Source organism: Canis aureus, chromosome 11, assembly GCF_053574225.1.
Source record: "Canis aureus isolate CA01 chromosome 11, VMU_Caureus_v.1.0, whole genome shotgun sequence".
In the NCBI taxonomy this organism is placed as follows: domain Eukaryota; kingdom Metazoa; phylum Chordata; class Mammalia; order Carnivora; family Canidae; genus Canis; species Canis aureus.
Genome location: NC_135621.1, coordinates 26,310,556 through 26,333,025, shown reverse-complemented (window position 1 = coordinate 26,333,025; position 22,470 = coordinate 26,310,556). Strand labels below are relative to the sequence as shown.

Below are 22,470 nucleotides of genomic sequence, written 5' to 3'. Positions count from 1 at the left end.
GGGTCACGTAAATTTAAAATAATACTAACAGCTTTTAGATCCTTGAGATCGTTTAATTTTTTGATGCTCGAGTTCCTTCCTTTCTTTCCTTTCTCAAGCTTAATGATAGCTCCTTTATAAATATTTTTCAACCTACAGAATGGTGAAGGCGAACTCCTGCGGACTCAACTGACTAAGCCACCCAGGCGCCCCCCCTAAAGATTTTATTTATTTATTTGAGATAGATCAAGTGCGAGAACGCATGAGGGGGAAGGGGCAGAAGAAGAGGGAGCAGCAAGCTCCCCACGGGGCAGGGAGCACCCCTGAGGACTCCTTCAGCAAACTGCCTTGTCCTGAGTAGACACCCGCCAGTCCTCGCCGGCGCCCTTCAGACGCCCTCGTGGGCGGCTGCTTGCAGGAGCTTGTAGCACTCGGGTTGCGCAGGCGCGTTACCTCGCTTTTCCCTCCGGCGCGCGGCGGAGGGCGGTCTCTCCAGTGCGCTTGCGCACACGCTGCGCGGGAAACGGTGCTGGTGCCGTGGCTGTGGAGTTCCCGGGGAAGACATGGCTGTGAGGGACGCGGCCCGAGGCCCTCCCGGGCCCGGGAGGGACGAGGAGACGGCGGCGCTGCTCTTCGAAAGGGCTCATTACCGGCATGACCCGTGCTGGCTGCTGCCCGTGCCCCCGCGCCTCTGTCTGGCCTGCATGCTGGAGCTGCTGCCGGAGCCCTGCGTATCGGTGCGAGTGGGGCCCCGGTATTTCCCCCCACCAAACTGGGCCTTCCCTCCCCAGACCAACTCCCTCGAACCAGACGCACCTTTCCTAAACCGGGCCCACTTGCTTCGTTAAATCTACCCCTTGAACGGGCCTGCTCCCTCGCCAGGCCACAGCTGCCGCCTTTGCGACTCCACCTCAGCCTCGGTTTACCCCGCAGGCCGCCCCGCCCTGAGCAGAGTAGCCCTTTGCAGACTGGCCTCTGCGCCTGGCTCTGTGCCTCAGCTAGGCCTATTCGTGCCCACCCCAAGCCCCCACCCCTCCGGGACTCGCTGGCACGCATGCCCTCCTCCCCTTCCCTTCTCTATGGCTGCCCTGCCATTTCTCCAGGATTTAGCCTTGGCTCGGCCCATGGCCGGGTACTCGCGCGGCGGGGGAGGCCCCTCATTCCCTTCAGACTTCTGAGGGTATAAGTGTGGGGGAGGGGTCTCTGCCTTGGACTCTGGGATGGCAGAGATGACACGTGAAGTTAAAGCCAGGCAGTGTGGGGTGAAGAGGGACAGACCTCTCTGATAAGCAGAGCTGGCTGGAAAATGGGATGCCTTTTTTCCTCACTGCCTACCCACCTTTGTAATGAACTTCGTGTCCGTGGAGGCATCCAAGAAAAGTGCGGGAGATCTCTTTCCTCTCAGATTCGTGGGAAGGGAATTCCCGCCTTGGAGGGAGAGGGAATGGACTAGATCAATGGTTCTCAAGTTTTTTTATTCTCAGGGTGCCTTTACACTTGTAAAATGTGTTGAGGATCCCAAAGAGCTTCTTTTATGTGGGTCGTATCCACTGATGTTTACTGTATTAGAAGTGAAAACAATTTCAAAACACTACTTTAAGAATAGTAGTAAGTCGATTACATATTAGCATAATTGGTTTTATTGTGGCGAAATACTCATGATGTAAAATCTACCATTATAAGCGTACAGTTCTGTGGCAGAAGTAATTTAAATAAGAATAATGATATTTTCCAAAACCAAAAAGATGGGGAAAGGAATGGCTTTGTTTTACATTTTTGGCAAGTCTCTTTAATGTCTAACTTAAGATAGCTGGTCTGCATTTCATCGGTTGTATACTGCTTGTGTAATCTTTGGAAAATTTCACTGTACACTTGTGAAAGAAAAAGAGTGAAAATAACAAACCGTATCTTAGTATTATATGAAAGTGATTTTGATCTTTTGTATTCTCTGTAAGGATTTTGGGCACCGTCAGGGGTTCCCAGGCTATGCTCTGAGAACTGCCGGCTAGCTGACTATACTTGAGATTTCACTCAGGCCAGAAGTTCTGAGGCTGCCCTTCTTGGATAGTGAGTCAGAGATAAAGAAAGAAGATTGATGTGGGGGAGAAAATGAGAAGGCTAAAAATTACTGGGAATTTAGTAAATAGACATATTTGTGGTCAACTGCTGCTGGGATAGGGAGGGAAATTGGGAAAAGGTTTTTTAGAGGAGGAAGCATGTGAATTAGGCTTGAGAAAATGAGTGATATTTAATATTTAGACCAGAGGAGATGGGGGAGCTTATGCCAGGAAGTAAGTATTAGCAAGGATGGGTTTGGGGAAGTAATCAGAGTGTTAGAATGGAAGTTGAGGGAAGTGAGATTGAAAAACCAGGTTAAGATGAGTTCCTCCAAGAGTTTGAATCCAAGCTAAAGAGCTTGGACTTAATCTGATGGGTGACAGTGAGTCATCGAAATTTTTTGAGTAACTCATTTAGATCACTAGCTTAATGTATTATGTGTGGGAGGAACTGGTGAAGGAATACATGAGATTTGCAATCACACAGGTTACAGGCAACAGGAGATGTACCTTCATCTTTTATTGAATGCACTTTTTGTTTTAGCTTCAGCTCTCCCCAGTTGAAAGGGTGATGTAGTTAGTTCCTGCTCTATCCTTGGTGCATTCCCCCTCCCCTGCCCTTTTTTAAATCAAACTTTTGCTACTGTCTTGAGCACTTTACACAGCTACTACCCTGTTCCCTGTACTGGGAAGTAAATTGACTGTGAAGACTTATGTCCATATTGAATGGAAGGACGCACTTCTCTACTGACCTCTTTTTTTTTTTTTTAAAGATTTATTTATTTATTCATGATAGACATAGAGAGAGAGAGAGAGGCAGAGTCACAGGCAGAGGGAGAGGCAGGCTCCATGCCGGGAGCCCAACGCGGACCGGATCCCGATCCCGGGACTCCAGGATTGCGCCCCGGGCCAAAGGCAGGCGCCAAACTGCTGAGCCACCCAGGGATCCCCTCTACTGACCTCTTTGAGGCTCATGCAGGGTTTCCAGAATTACTCTCCTGGACTGTTGAAGTGGAAAGGGTACTAACCTTGGACAAGAGCTGGTTGGAGACAGATTTGAGTCCTTAGGAATGTCTCTGGGCCTCTGTTTTCTCATCTGTAAAGTAGTGACAATAATACCTATTTTTGCCAACTTGTTAGGTTTAAATGAGCTAGCAGACAAAAGAGTGATTTGTGAATAGTAAAGTGCTCTGTAAATATAGGGTAGTAGAAATCTTAGCTCATGTATAATCCTCTGTATAAATACATGGATTCCTGAGTGTAAATGATGCCCTTTCCTATACTCTCTTCAGGGATTATGACCTTACCATAGTTTAGATGAACCTTCCAAAATCATCTTGTAATTATGTTTAGAGATTATTTGTTTGGGTTCAGAATGGCTGAGACTTGCTTGCTACTGAATATTTTTTCATCTGCCTCAAGTTGGTGCGTAAGAAGCATGTGCTGTCCTGCTTCCAAGATGCTCTCTTGAGGCATGCCTCCCTGGTCATGCCGCTGGTGGCTCGGGACCAGAGAATCTGTATCCACTTCATAAGCATGCTTTTTGGTAAGATTAAAGGGGAAACTTGTCATTAATTTTTCATGGATAGCATGTACATTTGGGTTTGGAGAAATGGTCTTGGTCTTTAGGTTTTTTGCCATGCAGCAGTTTAACTTATTAGTAAATTGTTTTGTCATAATGATGAAGAAATGATCCCATTTCTAAGACACATGATGCATTGTATGGTAACTGGCTTTACTACACCCAAGAGGTTAGTAAAAGTGTGAATATGAATATGGGAAATGTGCTATCTTTCAAAGAGTCCACTCTGGTCTTTGAACAGGATCAGAAGATCCAGACTAGACTCCCTTGTCCTGGTGTGACCCTGATTGAATTACTTCCCCTTTCCTGTGCCTGAGATGGATTAAAAGGCCCCTTCTTTTAATACAATTATAATGTCCTGTGGAAAGAGCCCTTTCAGGGAGGAAGAGGAGCTAACTCATATTGGGTACTTTACTGTGCTAGAGGCTTTTCAGGCTTTTATCTGCCAAGACAGTCCTCTAAGGGGGAGAGGATGATCCCCAAGGCTAAGAGAAGTCATAGCTAACAACTGGCAGAACTGGAATTTTACCCCAGGTCTATTAGAGACTCCAGAGCACTCAGTTTTTATGCTGCGCCACATTGACTGTTTTTATCCTTTTAAAGCCAGAGTGCTCTGGTCACTGAAAGTCTAGGTGTTTGGTGTTGAGGATAGCATTTATCTGGGACATTGCTTAAAGCTGCTATTAGTCTAGAATTTACAGCGTGCCTTTGTGGATTTCTCTTTTAACTATGAACCATCCCCCTCTCTCTTGTCTTGGCTCCAAGAGCTATTATGCAATGTGGAAGATGGGAGTGTTACAGACCTCTGTATTGAAGGTAAGGTGAAACTCTGTTTACCTAGCATTTGAAGCTGGGGATGTTAGCCTGAATTGCAGCTCTAGTTGTTTGAGACCTTGATGAAATAAATGTCTCATTTTAGAAACAGATCAAGAAGACTCACTTGTCAATTACTAAGTATGCACTTCTTTCTCAGGCACCTATTCTGTACCATGTACGGTATCAGACACTAGGAATGCATAGATAGGTAAGACATGGTTCCTGCCCTCTAAGAGTTTACAGTCCGGGGGAGAGATTGGGTGGCAAATAATGAGAACTGATAAACACTGTTAGAAAGGCATGTATAAACTCTGTTTTCATTCCATCTACATTGGTTAGTTGGAAGTTGTCTGCACATAGGTGATGGTAAAAAAGCTGTGGAACTGTGTCAGTTTACTTATAAAGGGCTCAAGGAGTGGAGTGCCTGATCTTGGGGTTGTGAATTCTAGCATCATGTTGGGTATAGAGATTACTAAAATAAATCAATAAACTTTAAAGGGCTCAAGGAGAAAGAAGACAAGAGCATTGGGATAGGAGGATTCTTGCAGAAAGAGCAAGAATTGTGTCAGAGTCTATTCAGGAATCAGAAACCACACAAGTTATTTCAATGGGAAAAAACTTTAAAGAATAGTTAACTGGCTAACTGGAGGCAAAAAGAGAACACCAAGTTTTCACAGAGGTAGCAATTTCAGAAAGCAGCTCCCACCCTTAGACCTGGGGAAGCAAAAGGAGGTTGGAATTATTAAAACATAAATTTTCTCTGAGGAGAAGTTGCTGCTTGGCTGCCTCTCCATCCATGACCATCCAACCACACAGCAGCTGTAACAGATCATAAACAGGTCATAAACTGTATATACTTCTGACCATCTCTCAGTCTAAATAATGTGGACAAACAAATGTACCGCTTGAAGTTCTGACTACTGGCAGGAATGGGGAGATTTCCCTTCGCCATTTAGCCACTTTTGAGTGGGGCTATAATCCTAAAGCCATCCACCTCTGGATGGTGCCAGTGTAACTTGGACACCTTCATCAGACCCCAATAACTTTACTGAGGTGGTAGGTACTTGGTAGAGACTGCAAAGCCAGAGAGAAAAGCAGGACTTGCTTCTTTCCCACTGTTTCCTGCTTGCCTTCTTCATGTTTCTATCATTTTAGAGTACTTCTTTACCTTGGAAGTGGCAGTCTTCCTGCAGCAACAGCTGAATCTAATTTGTAGCTTTTCCCAGACTTGCAGAGCCAGCCTCTTTACCGCTCCTCAAACATACCAGCAGAAGCATCACAAATGATTGTATACAATGGATGAGTTTGGGGTTGAGAGATAATATAGGCAATTATTGGCATGGGAACTCACCCATAATTCTGTTTTCTAGTATATGAAGGAGCAAATTGTGAGGAGGAAAAAAAAGTAGAGATAATATAAAATTTTCAACCTTAGTTTCCCAGTAGACTTACCCAAGTAGCTTTATTTTTTTTCCTTTTTCTTTTTCCAAGTAGCTTTAAAAATGTCTAAATGCTTAGGCTTTTTCTCTAGAGATTCTGATTTGATTGGTCTAGAGTGGGAGTTGAGCATTAGTATTTTTTTTTAACTTCCTAGGTGATTCTGATGTGCAGCCTAATTGTGAACCACTGATATAAAACAATGAAGAAGCCAGAAATCCTTTGGTTTGGATATGTACACAATTGAGATAGAAAAGACTACACCACAAGAAAATGGCTTTGAGTAGAAGGGCTATGAAAGGTGAAATATGGGCCAGGGGTTGTCTTCTGATTAGTAATGCTACTGTGTCTGCTCAGTTCTTATCCAGCTTACAACTCAGCTGAAGTTAGAACAGACCATCCATTGCCTGCTGGATGAGTGCCACAAAGAGGTCAGTAAATAGTTGTGGGTTCTTGAGTACCCCTCAGAATCTTCAGATATCAGAGCTGGGCCCACCCCTCTTTGGATGGATAGGTGGGGAGATTGAAATACAGAGAGAGAAAGGGACCTGCCTGAGGTCACTGAGTCAGTGGCAGAGCCAGAGGTAGGGCCTGGGTTTTCTGATGCTACTCCATTACTTTTATAGCTTCCCTCCTTCCTCCTTCAACTTTCCAAATGCTACCTCTGTGTGCTGACATAAACATAATCATCCCATGGCTATTTTATTTTTTTTATTTAAAATTTTTAAATTTTATTTATTCATGAGAGACACAGAGAGAGGCAGAGACACAGGCAGAGGGAGAAGCAGGCTCTATGCAGGGAGACTGACATGGGACTCGATTCCGGGTCTCCAGGATCATGCCCTGGGCTGAAGGTGGCACTAAACCGCTGAGCCACCCAGGCTGCCCCTCCATGGCTATTTTCTATACTCTTGTAAGTACAACACAGATTTCCCTGATCAGTTTATCAAGGAAATCTGTTTACTATGTCTTGGCTTGGTATTTTTTTTTGGCTGGAGTTGTATACAATATTTTATACTGAATTCATTTGCTTTTATCAGCATCTAAGGTGAGTACTGAGTAGTTAACCTGCCTTCTTCAAGATAGTCAAAAACACACATTCAACAAGCAACTTGCATTGTGTTTAAGATTTAGGAATAAGGGATCCCTGGGTGGCGCAGCGGTTTGGGCCTGCCTTTGGCCCACGTTGGGCTCCTGGTGCATGGAGCCTGCTTCTCCCTCTGCCTGTGTCTCTGCCCCCCCCCCTTTCTCTCTCTCTCTCTCTCTCTCTCTCTCTCTGTGTGACTATCATAAATAAATAAAAATTTATTAAAAAAAAAGATTTAGGAATAATATCAGAATCACTTTTTATTTTTTATTTTTTTGCAAAAGGAAGACAGATGCTCATCTAACCCCAAGAACAACATGTAATTATAAATTATACTGGGATCTCTGGGTGGCTCAGCAGTTTGGTGCCTGCCTTTGGCCCAGGGCATGATCCTGGAGTCCCGGGATCAAGTCCTGAGTCGGGCTCCCGGCATGGAGCCTGCTTCTCCCTCCTCCTGTGTCTCTGCCTTTCTCTCTCTGTGTCTATCATGAATAAATTAAAAAAAATTATACAAAATTATAATTTCATTATTATTACTCTCCATATGATTATACACCAGATTGAATTCATAATTATATACAATTATATGTATATCCATACTTGTCATTATGATGATACCACTTAACCCTTTAGAGCACTTTCTATATGCAAGGCATTGTTAGGTGGTTTACTTGCAGTATCTCATTTAGTCCTAAAAACCCTATGAAGTTGATACTATTATTATTTCCCACCAGGGGAGTTAAGAGTCTTACTTAAGATGCTATAGCTAGTCACTAGAACAGGAGAAAAACATACTATCAACTCTCCCTGTAAACCATCAAGCATAGGGCCTGGCAAATAGAGTGTTCAATAATAGCTATGATAATGATAATACTTTTTTTTCTATACTGAGCCAGAATTTTGTCTTTATGATGTTCCCAACTTTCACCCTGCAATTTCAGGCTCTGTAGAAGACAAAATATGCTAATTTTAGTTCAGTTTAACAGTCATGTACTGAGCGAGGTACTGAGCACTCTGAGGGGAATTGGACTCAGCCCCTTTCCTGGAGGTCTTCCCAGTCCAATAGGGGAGATAGACACTTAGTTAAAGGGGCTGATTACTGATTGCGTTGAGAGACGTATACAGTATAGGCTTTGGTGTGGATAGAGGAAGATGCATTTTGGTGGGGGAATCTGTCCTGATCCTAATTTATAGAATGGAGTGTGTTCACTTTCTATAGCTGTGTAACATGCCCTCCATGCGAGGCAGCCTGGCCACCCTGACCCTTCTCGGCAAGTTGGTGGATGCCGTCCCTCTCCTGGCAGACAAGCTTGTAATGGAGCACAGTGAGTGACCTCTGGGGAAAAGCTGCCACTACCCTTTACCTGCTTTGATCACACTTGTATCTGGGTGATCCATTCACTATACACACCTGGGAAGTCATTACTTTCCTTTTTTAGGCTTTAGTTTTCCTGTCTGCAAGATGTGCTCTATGTTGGCCAACTTGAAAAAAGTATTTCTTGACTCTGATCTTGAGCTATTTTTGTTCATTATGTTAACTCAAACTAATTAAGTACCTACTTCTGAACTCTCCTTTGGGTGAAAGGAGGAATTAATTCTGGAATATAAAAGTACCTTTTTTCTATCAGTAAAATGCAAATGAATATCTCACAGAGTATTTACCCAAGGGTAAATCACTTAACTTCTCTAAGTCTTGGTTTTCCCTTTTGATTAAGTGCCCAGAAATCATTTATTATGGGGGATTATAAGGGATTATCATTACTACCCCACTGGGCACAATGGTTTGGAGTTTTATATAGCGGTTGACATTGTGAGGTTTCCATGGCCCCTTGGTTGTTTTCTGGACAGGTGATCTGATGGAGCATCTGTTGAGAGGTTTAGTGTATCCCAATGAAGGGGTGCAAGCTTCTGTCTGTTACCTCTATGGGAAGCTATACTCCTCACCAGTGGCAGCTGAGATGCTTTCGGGCCATTTCCGGGAGAAGCTGTGTCCTCTCTTCCTTTCCACCCTGGATGGTGCCCAGACAAAGGAGCTACAGATCAACTGTTTGGGTAAGACATAGGACCAGAGAGAAAAGAGAGAAAGCTTTTGAGATTTTGCTTCAAGACTTGTTAGCTCTCTAGTGGTGGAGAAATTTGCTGCTTTGTAAGGTAGAAGTCATGGGTTTGGGAGATAAGATGCACAAACTGTGACAGATGCCTAGAGTTGGTGTGACATCTTAAGAATGTTGCCTTTGGGTGTGTGGGTGGCTCAGTCGGTTAACCATCTGCTTTCTGCTCAGTTCATGATCTCAGGATCCTAGATTGGGCCTCATTGGCTTCCTACTCAGCAGGGAGTCAGCTTCTTCCTCTCCTTCTGCCCCTGCTTTGTGCTCTCTCAAATAAGTAAGTAAGTAAAATCTTACACACACACACACACACACACACACACACACACTCAGGGATGTTTAAGGAGACATGAAGAAGTTTCCAGGGAATGTATTAGGGGCTACCTTGGGTATACTCTTGTGCCTATACTCCTTTTGCCTCACCTCCTGACCCTTTTGTTTTCCTAGGTTTGCTGAGGCAGTTGCTGAAGTATGATCTCTTTGTGTCTCTAATCATGAACAAGTCTGCACTGGCAGAAAGTACGGAGGGTGTTGAGGGGACACCAGGAAAGACCTCATTGCCTTTGGTGCTCAAAAAGGTGATTGTCTTGTGATTCCTGGTCTCTAGATTCAATAACAAGGGAGCCCAAATGGTTCCTGGACCTTGTATCACTCCTACCTAAGATTTCCAAGGTATTTTCTTACTGGTCCAAACAATGTGCTATTAGAGTACTGAAAATACAGTTGACCCAAGGGGTCAATGCAGGGCTTGGGGCACTGACCCCGGTGCAGTTGAAAATCTGCATATAATTTTAAACTCCTCCAAAATGTAACTACTAATAGCACCCTGTTGACCAGAATCCTTACTGATAACATAAGCGGTCAGTTAACACAAATTTTGTATATTATATGTATTATATACTGTATTCTTTTTTTTTTTTTTAAGATTTTATTTATTTGGGACGCCTGGGTGGCTCAGCAGTTGGGCGCCTGCCTTCGGCTCAGATCCTGATCCCAGGCTGTTGGATCGAGTCCGACATCAGGCTCCATGCAGGGAGCCGGATGTGGGACTCCATCCCTGGTCTCCAGGATCATGCCCTGGACTGAAGGTGGCGCTAAACTGTTAAGCCACCCGGGCTGCCCTATATAGTGTATTCTTAAAGTAAGCTAGAGGAAAGTGTTATTAAGATAGTCATAAGGAGTAGAAAATATTTATAGTTCTGTACTATATTTATTGAAAAAAAAATCCATGTGTAAGTGGACCTATGCAGTTCAGACCCATACTACTCAGGGGTCAACTGTAGGTTTTTTTTTTTTTTTTTTCAACTGTAGGTTTTATTTCAGTTGTGAATCCTCAGATACACATCTTAATGTCTAGGCTGGCTGATAATGCAGAATACAGGCAGTGACAGAAACAATGCTGTCTCAGTTGTTTTAGGGATAAAACTCAAGCTTCTTAGCTTGGTACCTAGAGCCCTCTTTCTCTGGATCCTGCTTACCCCTTCAGCCTTATTAGCCTATCTCTTCCACCCCACAACACAGTGCTCCAGCCATATATAATTTCTCACTGGCCTTGCGTGTACTAGGACAGCCTGTTTCTGTGCCTGTGTGGGTGTTCTTCCCCTTTGCCTTTAAAGCCTTTTCTCCTCTCCTTTGTCTCTTGATCCTTCAAGGTCTATAGGGTTCCCTGTCCTCTTGGTTCCTTTAGGTAGAAAGTGCCTTATGTCACAGTGCTTACTTCACCATATTATGGTTGATCTATTTAGAGTTTCTTTAGGACAAGACCTGAGTCTGGCTGGATCTCTCTGCAGTGTTCAGCACAGGGCTTGGCAGAACTATTTATCCTCATCTGATATTGGGGATATCATTGATTGACCAGATTGTGGCACTTCTTCTGTAGGAAAGAGGAGGAACCCTGATCAGAAGTGGGAAAGGGAGAGTTGGGGATAGATAAGGTAGGTATTAAAAAGCCAGTGTAAACTGCTCCTCCTTGTTTCCTTGGGATGCCTCTAGAAATACCCATGCAGGGCCTGTGAACTCTGAAGAGCAAGTCCTGTGTATCTGAGCCAGAAAACTTCATATGGGTTCTTTTCTGTGCTCATTTTGTTGCTGCCATCCTGGAGTCCATGGTAACATCTAATTAGAACATTTGATCCCAGGCTCAGCAGGGCACAAGGTCTTGTGTCCTCACAGTGCACCAAGGCAGCATAATGGTGGCAGGGACAGAGATTAGAGAGCACTTTCCTAGGGGGACATGACTTTATAGAGATAGGAGTCTTGGTTTAGGGGTCCTAGCCTCCATTCATATATGGAGACTGTTCTCTTGACAATTTTGGATGGTCAATGTATTATTTTACAACAGCAACCAGCAAGATTGGGGCTAGGGTTAGATGAGGGAGGCACTTGCCTTTGGTGCAAAATATAAGGGAATGCTAAAAAACTCAGCAATCAAGATAGCTAGTATTTTAATACAATTTTTTGAAAAAAATCAAAGTTAATGTAAAAAATTCAGAATGAACAAAATACCAAAATATGTATCCCTTTACCTCTATTCTGGCATTTTTGTCAGAGTCTAATGTTATTCCTTCCTGCCTTTGGCTGATAATCAACTTATTCTTCCAAAATTCAGGTCCCTGGGAATATAATGTCAATGTTTGTGGCTCTGCTATTGCAGTGTTGATTCATTCATTTAGTCAGATATACACTGAGCACTAATGTGATATGTCAGTCACTATGTTAAGCACTGGGAATATCATGGTATGTAAACAGATGAGTTCCATGTCTTTGCACAGTCTAGTGGGAAAGGCAGGTAATGAACGAGTAAGTGAGCAAGCAAAGTAATTCTTGTTTTGCTACAAAGGAAATAGGAGATGAGATAGTGAGGAAGGCCAGCTACAGGTTGGGTGGTCAGGCAGAGCCTCTCTGAAGGGTTGATGCTTGAGCTAACACTTGAAGAATTAAAGTAAGCCAGTGGTTAGTTATACCTCAGAGGGATAGTTGATACGTTCTAAAAGCAGATGGAGACCAATGGGATGGATGGTGGGTATGATGTGAAGGGGCAGGAGATGAGTCTAGAGGGAATATCATGCAGGTCCTGATGGGTCATGGTAAATAATTAGGACTTTTTTAAAGATAAGTTTTCATAATTTTGTTTTTAATGGAAAAGTAGAATTGGAGTGTTTCTTTCTCAACACAATGAGGAGTATGTACTTTTAACCAGAATCATTGTTTTGCTTAAGGATTGAATATCATTTTTGTAAGAGACATTTTTTTCACATTTTAGCAGCTCTGAAATTGAGAGACATTTTATCATCAACGGTGTGTCATAGTTTAATTATAGCTCTTTTTCCCTAGTGGCATATAAAATAATGGTTTGCCTTACATCAATAGCATCTTGAAATACATGTCATTTTCTATATAAAAGAGAACACATTAAAGATTAAGATTATCTAGAAACTCCTTTACATATTAACAGAAGACTAGTCAATTATGTGTCCATTTTTTTAAAAAAATTTTTTTTTAAATTTATTTATGATAGGCACACAGTGAGAGAGAGAGAGGCAGAGACACAGGCAGAGGGAGAAGCAGGCTCCATGCACCAGGAGCCTGACGTGGGATTCGATCCTGGGTCTCCAGGATCGCGCCCTGGGCCAAAGGCAGGCGCTAAACCGCTGCGCCACACGGGGATCCCTATGTGTCCATTTTTAAGTCTAAGATGACTGAGATGGTTTAAGTTTGCAGTGCTCAGATGCATTTCTATCAGATATGATTGGGACTTAGTCCTTTTCCTCTGAAACTTTAAAACCAGGAACACACTCTTTTGTCTCATGATATATATTTACTCGCCGTTTTCCCACAGGAGGCTAGTTTCTCCTACACTTAAAGTCTTCGGTTGCAGTTAACCCTTTCCTTGATTTCTGAGAGTGTTATGGGACTCCTAATAGGTAAGGTGTCCAGTAGGAGTTTAGATGTTATCCAGGGTACAATGGAAATTCATTGAAATATTTTGAGTAGGGATCCCTGGGTGGCGCAGCGGTTTGGCGCCTGCCTTTGGCCCAGGGCACGATCCTGGAGACCCGGGATCGAATCCCACGTCAGGCTCCCGGTGCATGGAGCCTGCTTCTCCCTCTGCCTGTGTCTCTGCCTCTCTCTCTCTCTCTCTGTGACTATCATAAATAAAAAAAAAATTTAAAAAAAAATATTTTGAGTAGAGGAGTAACCTGATCTAAAACTCTGCTGTAAGAAGACTCCTAGATTTGGACGTGGCTGACCTGGGTTTCTGCCTTAGCTTTGCCACTCATTAGCTGTGTGGCCTGCAGTAAGTGACTTAACCTCCTTGAGCTTTAATTCCTTCCTCTGTGTGTTGAGTCTCCAAGACCACCCCTTGGTTCAGTGATTCTTTAGGAGGACTCACAGGTTTAGTAGATAGTTATATTCATGGCTAGTATTTATTACAGTGAAAGATACAGAACAAAATCGGCAGAGGGAAAGTTCAAGGGAAAACAAGGCACAAGATTCTGAATCCTCTCTTAGTGGAGTCAAACAAGGATGCACTTTATTCCTCCAGCAATGAATTGTGGCAACATATGAAATGGTGCCTGGCAGGGAAGCCCATTAGAGTCTCAGTGCCCCAGATTTTTATTGGGGGCTGACTGGTCATGTCAGAACCTTCTGGCTAACACATTCCAAAGTTCCAGACTCCCAGAAAGATGACAGGTATTCAGCATAGACACCATTGTTTGTGCAAATAGTTTAGTCACAGAGAGTCACTCCCATTGGTTCTAGTAGTGGCAGGAGCCCTCCTGAAACCCAACATCTGAAACCCAGTCAGTGGCCAACTTTATAGACGGGGCTTTCTAAGGATAACAGCCTCATGCCTGCATTTTTAGTTATTTTTAGCACAGTCTGTAAAGGGGACTCATAGTAGAACCTTCCCTTCTTATCTCTCAGGTTTGTTGCAAGCATCAAAACCAGATGAGGGCTGTGAAAGTACTTTTGTCAATGAAAGCCCAAACCCTTCTTGGTGATGGTTTTAGTGTTCTTTAATGTCGTTGTGTTCTTTTGTTGTTTCCCACCTGCTGTTCTTTATAGAGACCCCTTTCCATGATCCATAAGTGCTCTCCCTGAGCACCAGCCTTGTGCCTTATGCTGGATAGTGCAGGAGGCACTCAGACTGCCGCCTTCTACCCATCAGTGCTGTGACTGTGGCACTTTTTGTTGCCTGTTTCTCCAGCTTCTCCTCTCTAGAGATGAGACTCTGCAGGTGGCCAGTGCCCACTGTATAACTGCGGTGCTTGTCCACTCCCCAGTGAAGCATGCCCCGGCCTTCATCCATGCTGACATTCCAGGTAGGGAGCTCCTTTTAATCTTTTCCTCTGAGGACCCCAGAGTTCTGACTGGAGACCCTGGAGTCACAGCAGCAACAATCATATTGGGGTCCTTTGATAATGTGTACTGGAGAGATGGGTTGATGGCAGGCTCAGTTGTATAGGACAGAGTCTGGGACTTCCAGACTCATAGGCCTCATCAAGTGAATCTTTTTTGCTACAGCTCTTTTAGATGACCATGAGCAATCTGTTACTGATAGGGATAACACCTAGTATGGAGTGATAGAAAGACCTGTGGACCAGGAAGACAAAGGGAACTAATGTTTCTCATGACTTGTTATGACCAGGAAATATACCCTAAGGTGCCCTGTCAGCATTGCCACATTTAGGTCCTCAACTTGGCTGTTTTATGGATAAGGAAATTGAGGATCAGAGAAGGAAAATAACTGGTGTAAATTTACAAGGCTAGTCACTGGCAGAGAAGGGATATGCAGTCAGCCTCTCTGGCTCTAAAAACCTCTCTCTGCATCCTGGAATTAAGAGACCTGGGTTCCAGTCTCACCTCTACCACTAGCAATACCTTTTTCTGGGTCTCAATTTCTTCAACTGTTAAAAAGATGAGGTTAGACCATACCCTGAGGTTATTTTCCAGGTTTATCTGTGAATTCATGATCACATCTCATGGAGAGGGTGCGTAAAGAGATGAAGTAAAGGTGTGAGATGCTGAATAAATCCAAGACCCTAGCTTTAGTGGGATCATAGTCATACAACTGTAATTTATTGTTTTCTCCCCTCTCCTGGCCAGAGTTCCTCTTTGAGCACCTGTCCTCTTCCAGTGAAGTGCTTGTCTGGTCTAGCTACAACTGCCTGATACTCCTGGCAGAAGAGCCACTCTTCTTTTCCAAGTGCCACACAGTGTATGGTTGGTAGTGGGAATCCTACACTAGCTCTGGGTAGGGTGGTGGTCAACCTTTTTTTTTTTTTTTCTTTTTAAGTAGGCCACATGCCCAACATGGAACTCAATGTGGGACTTGAACTCATGACCCTGAGATCAAGGCCTGAGCTGAGATCAAGAGTCAGATACTTAATTGACCAAGCCACCCACACACCCTAGGATGGTCAGTACTTTGAAGCTGGGCATCAGTAGGAATGATGGGGAACTAGCCTGCACCTTGGAGAGGAGTACTGGGTCTGGTCATTTCCATCAGCCCAAACTCATCAGTTTCCATATGCAAGCAGTGATATCCAGACAGCTCCCTTCACTGATTAGCAGACATATGTATGTTTGGCAAGAGAAAGGTATACCTATTAGCCCCTGAATGAATTCCTGCTGTACCTTAAGAACAATTTTACTGGCCTTGGACTCGGGCTTTTCCTGTCCCCCAGATATGTGTCTGTCTAGTTAGTCCCTAAGTTTAGCTGATTCATTCTTTCATAGTTTCTTTTTTTTTTAAGATTTTATTTATTTATGACACACACATGAAGAAAGAGAGAGGCAGAGACACAGGTAGGGAGGAGCAGGCTCCATGCAGGGAGCCTGACGCTGGACTCGATCCTGGATCTCCAAGATCACGCCCTGGGCTGAAGGCGACGCTAAACCGCTGAGCCCCCTGGGGCTGCCCTCTTTCATGGTTTCTTGAAACTGTCCCATCCTCTTCATTCCTGGTGATACTTTTTTGGTCTGGGACTTTTTATATCATGTCTGGATTTTTAGACTGGGCACATTCAATCATTCATTTTATATTCTGTGTTCCTGTTCTGTGTCAGGCACCAGGATGGGACCACATTTATAAGTAGTCCCTGTCCTCTAGAAGGGGAGAGAGATACAAATGGACCAACTGGAGCTCTGCTAGAGTGAGGTATAGGAGGTGTGGGAGCTCAGCGGAGGTCCATAGCTCTACGTGAGTGGATTAGGAAAGGCTTCCTAGGAGTGGAGCTCTGACCTGATTCTTTGAGAAGAAATAGGAGTGTGACTAATGGGAAAGGCGCAACTCTGTCAGTAGGCATTTACTAAATACCTTGAGTTCAAGGGCCTGTGCTATGGCTTATGCTGGGTTTCAGGGAGACAGAGATGAATCAGATAAGTGCCTGCCCTCAAAGATCTCACAGTCCTATCCCATCAGTTTGATCTTGTCAGGGCTCCTCCATGAGGGGCCACCAGCAAATGTGTGCTGTCCAGAGCCTCTCACTTTTCCTGGGCAGGCAGTGAAGGAACTACCAAGCACTGATCCCTGGCCTCTGCCATGTCATTTTGAGATAGGGATCGAGTCAGTGGTGAGGAGTCTACAGGGAAGCCTGAAGATGAACAACACAGAGCTACATAAGCAGGGCCTGCTGCTTTTTGCTGAAATCCTGACTCGGTGAGCAAAGTGATGGGGTGTCAGGCCTGTAGGGGCCAGACTGGAGATGGAAAGAAGTATTTATTCCTGGTGGCATCAGTGATAGATATTCACTTATTTGTTATTAATTTATCATTTTTCAGGCAGCCAGAGGAGATCAAGCTGTTCACAAGCTCAGCCATATGTAGAGATGCTGGCCGTGCTCTCCAAGAAGCAGTAAGAAGCCCTGTGTTGGAGGTGGCTGCTGAAGCATTGAAGGCCATTTCTGCCTTTCTAAGGTGAGAGATCTAGGCAGGCTGAACTTTCTACCTTTGTATGCCCCATGGGTTAGGCCAAGCCAGGGGATACTTGTCCTTTAGGTCAGGGAGATTTTCTTGAATTTCTTCATTCCAGTATGCTATTTACTCTGTTTTCTCTTTCTGGAACTGCCATTCAAATGTTGAACCTGGATTGGTCCTCTAATTGTCTTTCTTTTCTGACAGCTCTTCATCTTTTTGTCATTATACACTAGTTTCTGGGAAATTTTCTTGACTTTATCTTTCAACCCTCTTATTGTATGTTTTATTTTTGATTTCATATATTTTTTAAAGATTTTATTTATTTATTTGACAGAGAGATAGAGAGCGCAAGCAGGGGGAGTGGGAGAGGGAGGAGCAGTCTCCTGGCTGATCACGGAGCCCAATGCAGGGCTCAGTCCCAGGACACGGGGATCATGACCTGAGCCAAAGGCAGACACTCAACCAACTGAGCCACCCAGGCACTCCTGCTTTTATATTTTTAGTTTGGAAGAGTTCTTTCCAATTCTCTGCATGATTTTTAAAAAAATTTTTAAATATTATATATATATTTTAAAGTAAGCTTTACGCTCAATGTGGGGCTGGAACTCATGACCCTGAGATCAAGAATCGCATGTTCCACTCACCAGCCAGGTGCTCCATCTGCATATTTTTTTAAAGATTTATTTATTTATTTATTCATGATAGACACAGAGATTGAGAGAGAGGCAGAGACACAGGAGGAGGGAGAAGCGGGCTCCATGCCAGGAGCCCGACGCGGGACTTGATCCTGGGACCCCAGGATCACACCCTGGGCCAAAGGCAGGTGCCAAACCGCTGAGCCACCCAGGGATCCCCCCATCTGCATATTTTTAAATAGCATTTTACTCTATTCATTTCATGGATATAATTTTAAAAAAATCTCAGTCTTTTGTTTTAGTTCAGACTTTCCCCCTATTTTCTTCCTACAAATTGTTCTTTCTGCCCAAAATGCTCTTCCCTAAAATCTTTGCATGACTGACTTCTTCCCATCATTCAGGTTGCATTCAGAGCATGATTCCCTAACCTACCCATTAGGTTGTTATAACACCTACCAGACACTTGATGGTTCTTGCTAATTCATTTGTTTTGTGTCTCTTTCCACTTTAATATAATCTCCAAGAGGTCAGGGACCCTGTCAGTTTGTTCACTACTATATACCTTACTCCTGAAAGCATTTGAATGAAGGATATCAAAATGAATGGTAAGACTAAGAGATCCTAAGGTCTTTACTCATTTTGATTTTAGTTTGGGTAATTATCCCCCTACATCTAGATAATATGTTTATATAATGCTGTTTCTTCATTTGTCAATTTAGGACATTATTAATTGAGTCACCAGTAAGAAAGGCCAAGACTGAGATCATATTATTTTGTCTTCTCTACATTTCCTTGGCATTTTTGCTAGTTAATATTTTGTCTTGAAATCTTTAGATCGTATACTTAAATCTTGTTTTTCTTGTTCCCTCAACTCGAAGCAGTATCTTTTGACTCTCTGCTTGGTTAGCTGAGTTTATGAGCATCCAAGCTTTTCCTTTTTCCTCCCTACCTTCTGCTTTTCAGGGTCAGTCAGCTGTACTTTTCAATTTTACATGGTAAAGGTTATTAATATTTATAGTCTCTTCTGTAACCATATTTAAATCTTCTTGATTTGACACTAGGTTGGTTCTAAAAATGGAAACGAAAAATGACATTTACATTACAATGACTTCAGTCTATTTCTTTTCCACCTCTGTCCTTTCCTGGATTTGAGTCTCTAAATCTGGGGCATGAATCCAAGTGAGGGTGAGGTGAGTAAACTAACAGTAACAAAGGCACAGAGTAAGAGCAGTTCAATTAGAGGTGCCCATGTAGAACTGGAAGTCTCCCAGGAGATCAGTGTTATGGGGGGACTGGTAGCACCTTTCAGGCAGGAGGTGAGTGGTGTTTGAGCTGTGCTAAGAGGGATGAGAGAGATTTAGGTTTGTGGAAGGACAATATGCATGGGAAAGGTTAGGGGATTACTTAGGGTATAGTAACCAGTCTGGCCAGAAGGTTATGTGAAGGTGAGTAATACATGAAGAAGGTGGGAAAGCTGGTTGGGTCAGAATTGTAGAGAGTGCTGAATAGGGGGCTAGTTCTTAATCCTTGGATGATTTTACTTTTCATGTCAATTTCCCAGAATGTGTATTGAGATGGTCCTTCTGAGGTGGAGTGGTTCACTGAGTCTCTGGGAAGCACCACTGGAAGAGGGAATGAGGAATGAGAACTGCTGAAAAGAATTTAAAGATAGTGGAATCAGGGCTTGGCAATCAATATGGATAGAAACTTAGAGCTTCTAGAAATGAAGAAGGAAAGGAAAATCAAGCCTTAACTATCAGGATGCCTGCTGGCTCAGTGGTTGAGCATCTGTGTTCAGCTCAGGTTCTGATCCCAGGGTCCTGGGATCGAGTCCCACATTGGGCTCCCCACAGGGAGTCTGCTTCTCCCTCTGCCTCTGTCTCTGCCTCTCTCTATGTGTCTCTCACAAACAAGTAAATAAATTATTTTTTAGAAAAGCCTTAACTATCAACAGTAAACTGAAGGCCTGTTAGAAGGCCCAACAAATTACTCTTAGTGTTCAAAAAAGGCGTGGTGATGAGAGTTGACATAGATTTCTCCTTTGTTACTGCACTGGGTTGAATAGCGTCCCTCTAAAATTCAGGCCCACCCATAACCTGTGAATGTGACCTTATTTGGAAATAGGGCGTTTGTAGATATAATTGAATTAAAATGAAGTCATATAATCTGGGCTCCTAAATCCAAAGACTGGTGCCCTTATAAGGAGAGGGGGATTTGGACATATAGTAACACACACACACACACACACACACACACACAGGGAAAGGTTGCCATGTGAAGAAGAGGCAGAAAGTGGAATGATGCAGCTATGAGGCAAGGAATGACAGGGATTGCTGGCAGCCACCAGTAGCTAAGGGGCAAGGCAGGATTCTTCCCTAGAGTCATTAGAGGGAGCCAACCTTGATTTTAGATTTCTAGCCCCCAGAAATATGTGAGGAAATTTTTCTGTTGTTTTAAGCCATGCAGTTTTGATGATTTGTTACAGTACCCCTAGGAAACAAATACAGCTACTTTATACCCTGTCAAGTAGTCATTCATTCATTTAACATCTTTTAAAATTTATCATTAGTTTATAATGCATCTAGCTCTGTTTAGGTAAAATGAAAAGACAGAGTTGGTCTCTGGCCTCTTGGAGCTCACAATTAGACTAGTCTATGACTCTTGCCTCCCTGAATCAATGGAATATAAAAGTTCAAATGGACCCTATGTGTTACTTTCCATATTTACCCCACACTCACAATGATTGAATCTCCAAAGCTAGTTTCTAGTCTTTGCTTATAATTTCTAAGAATGGGGAGCTCACCCTGCCTAGATTTTTTTTTTTTTTTACCTTTATAGAGTTTGACTCTTAGAAAGTAGATTGTGGTTTTCCTTACCACGGTAACAGAGAGCAAATTTGGTCTCTCTTCCCCATGAGAGCATATTACTAATTTGAGGACAGTGGCCATATATATCTCTTGAGGCACCTTCAGTTCTAGATAGTACTTCGTTTTGAGAAAGCCCTCTGTCTCCTTAATAACAGCAATAATAGTCAACACTGTCATTTAAAAGGGCTATCTATTAAGCATCATGCTAAGTGGTTGGCATACATTATCAAATTTAATCCTTAAAAGAACTTAATGAAGAAAGTACTATTACCTCTCATTTAGTAGGTGAAGAAACTGAGGATTAGGGAGGATGAGGAATGTGCACAAAGTCATGCAGCTAGACAAGTGTTGGAGCAAGGATTTTTTATCAGATCAGATCCTGAACCTGTATTTTGATCCATCACATTGTCCCTCATTGCTTAAGAACCTGAGGGTGTCTTGGAATACCCTTATCTTACCCTAAGCTTGCTGGTCTCTCTGGCTGCAGGAAGGACCATCAGAGTACTCCACCTGTGCAATACAGGGAACTGCGAGCCTTGCTTGAAGCTATGCTGAGTCGCTGTGCAGATTTTTCCCAGACCCCGCTGAGCAGGAGGCCCCTGGTCAGTACACTGTATGCAGCCTGTCTCTTCTGGAGATCATGTATGGTGTGTTTTAAGAAGATAATTGCTTTACCTTTATATGCTTCTTTATAGCTCTTTCTCATGCACACATATCTATAATGAGATGTTATTTTTTCCCCCTTAATGGCAGAGCTGTGAAGCTTAATAATTGCTGTCTTTGTCTTTGCAGATTTGGAAACTGAAGCCACAGGGTTAACTAATTTTTCTCTAAGGTCCAAAACTAGCAAGGATCTGATTTGGATAGTAAATCCCAATTAGTACAACCCAGTAAGTTGTACCCAAACCTACTATATTATACCATTTTGTCTTTTATATCATCCAAGCAGTTAATGGTAAACATGCTCACAAAATTATTTAAGGCTGGAGTCACTAGGAGCTTAGAAAGAATCTGACCAATGTGCAATGTGTTGGCTTTTAATGGTCCATGGATTTAAAATATCAGAAAGATATGGGTAATATGGATGTTTGTTATGTCTTTCAAAATTAACTTTGGAAACGAAGTTTATCACACCTGATAGGGTGGGATTTTCGTGTGTTTTGGAAGCAGCTAACATGGGCATTAGAGCCAGTTAGGCTAATGTCCACCAGCCTGTGACAGCTTTCTGCATATAATAGAACAAGAGCAGTCCTGTGGTTCACCGGGAGACAGATGATTAATGTTCCCCCAGAGCTGTTAGATGACTAAATCTGCAAGGATATATATAACCAGGATCCCCTGGAAAGTGTTATGTGTGTGGGAATGCCAGGCTCCAGTGAGAGGAAGAAGCCTGTGGTCCTCCAAGCACAAATTGGGACACAGAGTAGGTACTTGGCTAATAGGTGCCCTGTCTCCTTCTCACTTCAGGGCCATGCCTCCAGTAGAGATTCTGGGAAGGCCATTCTTCGAAGGGGAAAATTCCTCCTGAGCACCCTGGAGGGGTTTAGAAATGCCTGCAGGTGAGGCGCCCTCTGTGTTCTGAGGCAGTATTATGGAGGGTGAAGGTGGAAGAGAATCAGACTAAGGATGAAGTTTGCTTGATTTTTGGTGCTTTGTTGCATAGTGAGAATGCTTTGGCTGGGACAGAGGTTGGGGATGTGTGTGTGTAAGGGTATGGAGAGGAGGTTTGAGGAGGAGGAGATAGAGTAGGAGGTTTCTAAAGATTCCCTCCTGGTGAAGTTTTTGTTACTCTACATTGAGGATGTGTCTCATTCAGCTTTGTTCCTCTTTCCAAATAATGTGTCAAGCCTGTGGCTAGACAGTGGGAGTAGAAAGATAAGGTCAGATTGACTCCTGCCCACAAGGAGCTCACAGTCTCTTGGGAAAGAGGCAGTTTTGTGGATATATATGGAGAATTCATTAGGTTTTCACAGATCTGG

The 22,470-nt window shown here is 43.3% G+C and overlaps 1 protein-coding gene across 13 annotated transcripts in view; it reads left to right on the top strand.

Moving 5' to 3' along the window:
- Positions 1-478: 478 nt before the first annotated feature.
- Positions 479-22,470, top strand: part of MEI1 (meiotic double-stranded break formation protein 1) — a 73,596-nt gene continuing 51,604 nt past the window's right edge. For 7 of the 13 annotated variants that reach the window (XM_077914331.1, XM_077914332.1, XM_077914327.1 and 4 more), the window contains exons 1-13: positions 480-716; positions 3,459-3,582; positions 4,384-4,434; positions 6,229-6,302; positions 8,178-8,283; positions 8,807-9,010; positions 9,514-9,644; positions 14,279-14,393; positions 15,178-15,294; positions 16,633-16,732; positions 16,855-16,989; positions 20,979-21,093; positions 21,959-22,050. In XM_077914331.1, the coding sequence (XP_077770457.1) occupies positions 543-716; positions 3,459-3,582; positions 4,384-4,434; positions 6,229-6,302; positions 8,178-8,283; positions 8,807-9,010; positions 9,514-9,644; positions 14,279-14,393; positions 15,178-15,294; positions 16,633-16,732; positions 16,855-16,989; positions 20,979-21,093; positions 21,959-22,050 (1,538 nt within the window). In that variant the 5' untranslated portion in view covers positions 480-542. Of the gene's footprint in view, positions 717-3,458; positions 3,583-4,383; positions 4,435-4,591; positions 4,643-6,228; positions 6,303-8,177; positions 8,284-8,806; positions 9,011-9,513; positions 9,645-14,278; positions 14,394-15,177; positions 15,295-16,632; positions 16,733-16,854; positions 16,990-20,978; positions 21,094-21,958; positions 22,051-22,470 lie in introns of those variants that run through there. The other 6 variants (XR_013389012.1, XM_077914329.1, XM_077914328.1 and 3 more) reach the window with 2 other exon arrangements.